This window comes from Pinus tabuliformis, chromosome 7 (assembly GCF_031772625.1).
Source record: "Pinus tabuliformis cultivar Carrire ecotype Pingquan chromosome 7, CPIR1, whole genome shotgun sequence".
NCBI classification, from domain to species: domain Eukaryota; kingdom Viridiplantae; phylum Streptophyta; class Pinopsida; order Pinales; family Pinaceae; genus Pinus; species Pinus tabuliformis.
Window position 1 is genome coordinate 1,855,403,064 of NC_142293.1, and position 7,568 is coordinate 1,855,410,631.

Sequence of the window (7,568 nt, forward strand, 5' to 3'; positions counted from 1 at the left end):
CACGATATCTTATTATAATAGTTTATCTTTGTCTTGGTATTTCTTTCCACACTAATACTCATATTCTCAATTTCTTGTTTCAATTGTATAAACCTATCTTGGAAGTTCATTCAACATTAATAATCTACCACATTTTCTTGATCAATTTTGTTATAATGACATATTTATATATTGGGTTTTTGTGCCAAATGAAACTCCTCTTCTCAATTATGTGAGGAAGGATTTCATTCTATACTAATGTACATTAATACTTTGCCTTATAAGCTTTATTAAATGTTATTTTATTACATTGGCATAAATCTAACTTAAAAAATACTTTCCATATTAATACTCTTCTTCTCAATATCTTGTTATAAGTGGCATATATCTATCTTTTTTTTGTTGGCAAAGGGATTCACATTATATTTTTTTTTTTTAGACAAGATTCGGTTGCTATATTATAGACTGAAAAAAAGAGTCAGTTCTCCATGCATACAGTGCTTCCTGGACATCATGGATCAAAGGAATTACAAAAAGGGTCCCTTCCTTGATCCTTGTTCTAGTCTTTTTGCCGCTGGAGGAGCTAGGGGCTTCCTTGAGCTTTTTGTCCATCATGAACTTGAGAACTACTATTGATTCTTCTGCGTGGCTGCAACGGTTTGCCAAGTTGTTGTATTGCTCATGTAAAGAGGAAACTCTGTGCAGGAATAGATTGATTTCTGCCCTGTATTTTTCATTGAGAATTCTATACTGATCTTCCATACGTGTTTCCAAGCTTTTGACTTGATCCTCCAATATGCGCTGTTGCGCTCTCATCTCCTCGAATTCTACATTAAGATCTCTGCAGTGAAAACAATCCTCTGAGCGGGCCATTATCACTAAATGCTTCCTGTCTGTGGTGTCGGCCGATTTAACGCAAAACCTACGGACTCTGTGGACTCTAATTCGATTACAGCAGACTGCTACTACTGCTCTCTGAGAGTTGTTACGATTCTGCTGAGCACTAAACCAGCTACCTTGGGCTGATTTGAGGAGGGCGGGAGCATTGAAATTCTGATGCCTGTAGAAACTGCCTTTCTTAATGTTTTGAAGAAGTTTGCTGCCTGGGGTATAAATAGAGTTCATTTGCGTGCTTTGAAAGCGGGAAGATGCCCAACTGCATCTCATGGCGATCTGCGGAATGGTCAAAAGCAAATCTTTTGCAACAAATAGAATCAATCTATAAGGACGATTTTCTCCTGGATTTCTCTTGTTTCCCATGCGTTGAGGCGATATCCTGATCACATTTCTGAGCCAAATCCTGCCCACCTTACTTGCTCTGTCGTCGGCACTGTTTTCTTGTCTGATGTCGCTGATTCTGTCAGCTGTGGTACACCTGCTGTTGACTGAGTGTTGTGGACTCATGGTAACAGTTGAAAAGAAACGGTGTTATTACAGCTCAGGCTGCCCTTGGATCGTTCGCATGCCCTGTTGGCATGCTTATCGGCTTCCTTATTCAATCCACGTAGGATGTGATAATAAACGATTTCTTCCATTGATGCATGGAGGATCTGATTCCGGTGGTTTATTTGTTGAAGAAGTATATTTGGCGTGCTCTGACGCTGCGCCATAAGCCTGATAATTATTGCTGAGTCCCCAAACACCACTGCTTTCCTTATCCCTAACTTTTGTAGCTATGTGAGGCCCTGATACAATGCTAATCCCTCTGCTCTGTTGTTGGAGATCTCTCCTTGCCCCCATTCGAAATGAAGAATGCTCTCTCCATTTTCATTGCATATTAGGCCCCCTGCACCAGCTTGGCCTGGGTTCGATTTAGAAGCACCGTCAAAAAATAAGCAGAACCTGTTACAATTTCCCAGCCAGTTCGAAAATTCCTCATCCTTTAATCTCATTTTCCATGCGCTATTTGTTTCTTTCATTTTTGTCCTTCCCTTGCTTATTTCCTGAGCGCTAGCAATGTTCTCAAATACATAGCTGAGCATATTTCTCTCTTCCATACTATAATTTGTTGCATCAATTTTGCCTCTGGTGTGATTTGTGACTGTCTCTACCGCTAACATTTTAGCCTTGTGGCACATTATCCTAGCGCTGCAGCCTTTCTCCTGGAAGACCTTTCCATTTCTTGCCAACCATATGCGCCATAAGAGAGTTAGAGGAATGATGTTCCATACCCTTTGCGCCAATTTACTTCTTTTCTCTTTCCATGGACAATTCTTCCTCCATTTGTGAATCGTTTCTGCAATGGTTGCCTGAGGCTCCCAGGGTGCTTCCCCTATTGAGGCCATCTTCTTCCAACATTCGTCAGCCACCGGACATTCTATAAACAGGTGCTGCATTGTTTCCTCTGATCTACAGCAGTTTGGGCACCTGGATGGCCCCATTATGCCTCTTTTCTTTAAATTTTCAGCTGTTAGTGTTTTTCCTTTCAAGAGCAGCCAAATGAAAAACTTAACTTTGGGAGGTGCTTCTGCTCTCCATACTAGTTTCCATTGGTTCCATATTTCCTGGTGGAAGGTGCTGTCACAAAGAAATTCATGACCAGCTTTAACCGTGTATTGAGTTCCAGTTGGGTCCCAACGATATCCATCATGCATGCCTTCTTGGACTGGTGCTTTGCTGTGTAGGAGCTTCTTTAGGTCTGTGAAACTGGTGTCTAACTCCCTGGGATGATCCGGGAATTTCCATCCTGTCCATGCTTGAGAGTGATTGTCCCATTGTGATATTTGAGCCAAGTGCAATATTCCTTTGCCATTAAGCCAGTTTATGGCAGGGATTACCTCCATCTTTGTTCCAATGGGATGCTGCCCTAGAATTCTGTCTGTGGAGAAATTGATACTGCTCCCCCCTCCTGGGACCTTTGAGATATTCTGAGACATAAAAGTAATAGCCTTCTTGCAAAGTTGCCAAATTTTTGTACTATCTCTGTTGGGAATATTAGTCTCCAGGAGTCGCTGCCTTGTGCAGCTCAGATATTTTGCCTCTAAGATCTTCTTCCACCACGCTGTAGGCCCTGTGATCATCCTCCATACAATTTTAGCTCCAAGGGCTAAGTTTAGCAATTTTTGTGATCTGATGCCTAGTCCTCCTTTTTCCTGATATTGGATTATATTCTTCCAGCTTACAAGATTGAATTTTTTCTTATCCATTTTCCCTCCTTGCCAAAGAAAATGCCTGAGGGCTCTTTCCATTTTCTGATGGAAAACAGCTGGAGCTTGATATAAGGAAAAACGATATATGGGAAGAGAAACTATACCTGATTTTAGAAGAACTAGTCGTCCTGCTGGGTTCAACCACATGGTGCCCCATTGCTGCACTTTTCTCTTTATTTTGTCAAGGATTTCGTTCCAGGTATCAACTTTCAGCGGTCCCATACTTACTGGCATCCCTAAGTAGGAGAAATGGTTCCAGACTAGTTTGCAGGAGACTCCAAAGATGCTTGCAATGCTGTGGATGGTATGATTTGGAGTATTCCAACCATATATACAACTTTTTATCTGGTTGACCTTCCCACCTGAGTAATCCATGAATTGGTCCAAGATCTTCTTAAAGCGCCTTGCTATAGTGATGGATGCTCCTCCTATTAGGAGAGTGTCATCTGCAAATTGAGAATGATTGATATTCTTTGTTCCTTGCTCAATCTTGATGCCAGTGATTAGACCTATTCTCCGGTTATAATCCAAGGTTTGACTGAGTGATTCAGCCATAAGGATAAACAAATAAGGGGATAGGGGGCAGCCTTGTCTGAGGCCACGAGAGGATTGAAAGGCTGCACACGGTCTCCCATTAACCAAAGGGGAGATCCAAGGTTCCGTTATACAAGCCTTGACCATTGTGATGAAGGAGGGATCAAACCCCATTTTATGAAGAACAACAAACAGGTAGGAATGTCTTACCCTATCAAAAGCATTTGCAAGGTCCAACTTTAGAACGAACCCTTTCTCTTTTCTGCTTAAGCTCGAGTGGATGGCCTCTTGCACAAGAAGGATAGAGTCAGTGATGTGCCTATTGGGGAGAAAGCCCCCTTGATTTTCAGAGATCAAGAATGGGAGATGAGGTTTAAGCTTGGATGCTAGAATTTTTGAGATAATTTTATATGCTGAGTTGCATAAAGAGATTGGCCGAAATCTGGAAAAAGTGGAAGGTCGATTCTCTTTTGGGATTAAAGCCAGATAGGTGGAGTTGGTAAATCCCCCCATTTTTCCTTTTTTTAGAACCCAACGAATCATCTTTAAGAGATCTTTTTTAATCATCTGCCAATATTCTCGATAAAAGGAGATGGGAAATCCATCAGGGCCTGGAGCTTTATCTGGGTGTAAACTCCAAATTGCTGCTTGGATTTCTTCTTCTTCTACTTCTTTTCTGAGACTGCTGTTCATTTCTTGTGTGACTCCTTTAGGTAGATGCTGAAGCATGCTTGAGTAATCCTCCGCGCCTTTGTCCTCAGTTAGAAGATTATTAAAGTGCTTGGTAGCTGCTTCCTTTATAGAGTCCTGCGTGTTGTAACGGTTTCCTTCATTATCCATTATCGTGCTCACTGTATTTCTGGCCTTTCGAACAGTGGCTTGCTTGTGAAAATAGGATGTGTTTCTGTCTCCCTCCTGCAACCAAAGTTGCCTTGATTTCAGTCTCCATTTTGTCTCTTCATCTCTAATAGTTTGACTCAGCTGTGAGTATAATCTGGTTTCTTGTTCTTTAGCTTGCTGAGATAGCCCCAACACTTCGATTCTTTGCTGCACTTCCTCTAGATCTTGCTTAATTTTCTTTTTATTCATCTCAGGCTCTTGATAATTGTTCTTTGCCCAATTTTTTAATGTCTGTCGTACTCTCTTCAATTTTGTCTCCCAAATATAACTTGGCGAACCTTCTACATGTTGAACCCAAGTCTGTCGCACCACATCTTTTGCAGCTGGGATACGGTTCCAAATGGCGCAGTATTTGAAGGGTATAGGCCCAAGCTGACAGTGACTATGAAGAGTAAGCATTATTGGGTAATGATCGGAGGCAGAGACATTGAGGATGTTTGAGTGGCTTGTGGAGAAGGTAGACAGATATGCTATGCTTATAAGGAACCTATCAAGACGTTCCATGATATTGCGGGCGCCAATCCTTCTGTTGCTCCAGGTGTACCTACGATTTTTGGGTCTGATATCAACAAGGTCGTGCTCCTGCATAATGGCCTCTAGTCTACTTCTGGATGGATCAGGAGTGAAATTTCCTCCTCTTTTTTCGTTAGCATGCATCACCAAATTTAAATCTCCTGCTATAATAAGATTGTTATTCTGCTCTTCTTCTATACTTGCTTCCAATGTGTTCCAACACATTTCTTTCTCTCTGTACTGATTAGGAGCATATACATTATAAACTGTTACCTTTGAACCTCCAGTTTTACTTTCTAAGTTAGTTCGAATCCAGTTCTGGTGAACGTTGGTGGAGTCACAGATCCATTTATTGCTATCCCATATAGTTAATATACCGCCTAAGGCTCCTCTTGCTTCGCTTGCGCATCCATTAAAATGCTTTTGCTGGCTAATTACTCTACTCATTTCTGATTGATCTTGCTTTGTTTCTTGAATCAGAACAATTTCAGGATTTTCACTGTGAATTAAGTCCTTGAGGGCAGCTAGCTTGGAGGGGTGCCCTAAGCCCCTACTATTCCAAGATAGTATTTTCATCATGATTTACTGGTTACATGGAGAGGTGCTCGCCTCTCATGGCCTTTGTTACTATTTTCTTTTTCCAAGTGTCCAAGAATGAAGGACTCTATTGGAGTTTGGGTGCCCAGTGCTATGTCTTTCTGAGCGTTTTCATCCCTCTGCTGCTTGGCTGATTTCCTGCCAGGCCCTTGCCTTTTTGGGACATCACTGGGCGCTCCATGTTCCTTTGAAGAGCTCCTGGTAATCCTTGAAGAGGGGGGATCAGGAGAGGGCTGCATGATGAGAGGAGGGGAAAGTTGAAGAGGGGGATCTGTGGAAGGAGTATCAGGCCCTGATTCTGCCTCAAAGAGGGTCGCGAAGGGGTTAGAAGTTGGAGGGAGAGGAGGATCGGGAATCAGAGGAGGGGAGGAAGGATGTTGCTGGGAAGGACCAGGGGCATCAGGATCCAAAGACTTAAGAGGAGGAGATGATTTTTTCCTTTTTACAGTTTCCCATTGCCCATCCTGCTCATCAGAATCTACATTAACTATTTTGGTGCATCTATTTGCAAAATGTCCATATTCATGGCATACCTTGCATTTGAAGGGTATCTGCTCGTAATCCAGTTGCTGAATATGGCACCAATCATCAACTTTCAATTTGATCGCTTCCGGCAGTCCTCGGCCCAGATCGACTTCAACACAGATCCGCGCACACGCCTGCATGTTGTCTTTAGGTTCACTGCGATCTATGTATTTTCCAACCGCATTTCCTATTGCTTTGACCGAGTCATCCCCCCAGCAGTGAAGGGGAAGGTGCGGCAGTCTAACCCAGACTGGTACAACATTCGGTATATCAAGTTCTGGATCAAAATCCGGGGTCCATTTGTTGAGGTAGAGACCCCTGGAGTCCATAAAGTAAGGTCCATTCCCGAATATTATATCTTTGTCCTCTTTGGTTTCGAAATGGAAAGTAAAATATCCTCTGCCACAGAATCTGATGGATATTTTACCCTGGATCTTGTCCGACCAGTTTCGCTCGACCCACCTTTGCACTGTTCTGGGTGATGGCCACAATCCTGTAAATTGCCCAATCAATCCTTTCTCTGCTAGGGAAATGGCTGCCATGCGTGGGATGGTAGGCGGCAGTTGAACTTCCTGTAATACATCAAGCTTTTTCACAAACTTTGTTGCTGCTGGTCTAGGTCTTTGCGGAGGGAGTGACTTTACCAAGTTGGAGAAATCTCTTTGCAGGTCCGGATCCCCACTGGGAGGGTCCGGAGGGTCCATGTTGAAGCTCGCTCAGGCGGCCCAGGTCGAGGCTCGATTGCGGGTTGTAGTCGCGCGCGTAGCAGGACCTAAATCCTTGGGATTCACATTATATTAACAAAAAAATGTACATTGAATACAAACTGGAGGTCTTGGGGGATCTTCGCCCATCACTCTGCCCCTCAAAGGGGAAACCACATAAATTTGCACAAAAACTATAGTTTAAAACCATTGCATAACATGAGAAAGTCAAAATTTTGAAACTATAGATCGTTGTGAAACAAAGCCACATATTGAAAACCCTTAGAAAACAAACCATAGTTCTGAAACAAACAATGCTAATGAAAACTAGAGGAAGTTTAATCAACTTTACGAAGACCTATTAAAATGTCGACCTACTACAGTTGAGCACGCCCTGTGCAAGGAGGGATAATGATGACCTCTTCTTTCGACTTGTCCTCGATGATGTAACATGTTAGCACCTAAATCTGCCTTAGGCTGAAGGAAGGCAAAATCGGGGTAACCACAAACCACGCTCAGTCTGGTAGCTAGCCCTACCAGAACAGGAGAGGGCTCTCTCGAGTCACGCTCAGTGAATAGGTAAGCGAAAAACGGTCTGAGATGACTTATAATGAAATATTGATCTTAGGCTAGTAAGTGAAAATGGATACAAGAAACAAATTTTATG

At 42.6% G+C, this 7,568-nt stretch overlaps 1 protein-coding gene across 1 annotated transcript; it reads right to left on the minus strand.

The window, feature by feature from the left end:
* Nucleotides 1–1,652: 1,652 nt before the first annotated feature.
* LOC149255815 (uncharacterized) lies at nucleotides 1,653–6,901 on the minus strand. The gene is made up of 4 exons (XM_089455144.1): nucleotides 6,660–6,901; nucleotides 6,443–6,515; nucleotides 5,704–6,136; nucleotides 1,653–5,545 (listed from the first exon to the last, which is right to left on the minus strand). Exons 1-4 carry the CDS (start codon nucleotides 6,899–6,901, stop codon nucleotides 1,653–1,655), a joined length of 4,641 nt encoding a protein of 1,546 aa, XP_089311270.1.
* Nucleotides 6,902–7,568: the final 667 nt, after the last annotated feature.

Excerpts from the sequence above, each read along its gene's own strand:
- LOC149255815 (XM_089455144.1), bottom strand. The coding sequence starts at position 6,901 with ATGGACCCTCCGGACCCTCCCAGTGGGGATCCGGACCTGCAAAGAGAT. Across the intron at positions 6,137-6,442 it reads CGAATGTTGTACCAGTCTGG|GATGGGCAATGGGAAACTGT; the intron begins GTTAGACTGCCG and ends TCTGATGAGCAG. Across the intron at positions 5,546-5,703 it reads ACACTTGGAAAAAGAAAATA|AAACAAAGCAAGATCAATCA; the intron begins GTAACAAAGGCC and ends TTCTGATTCAAG.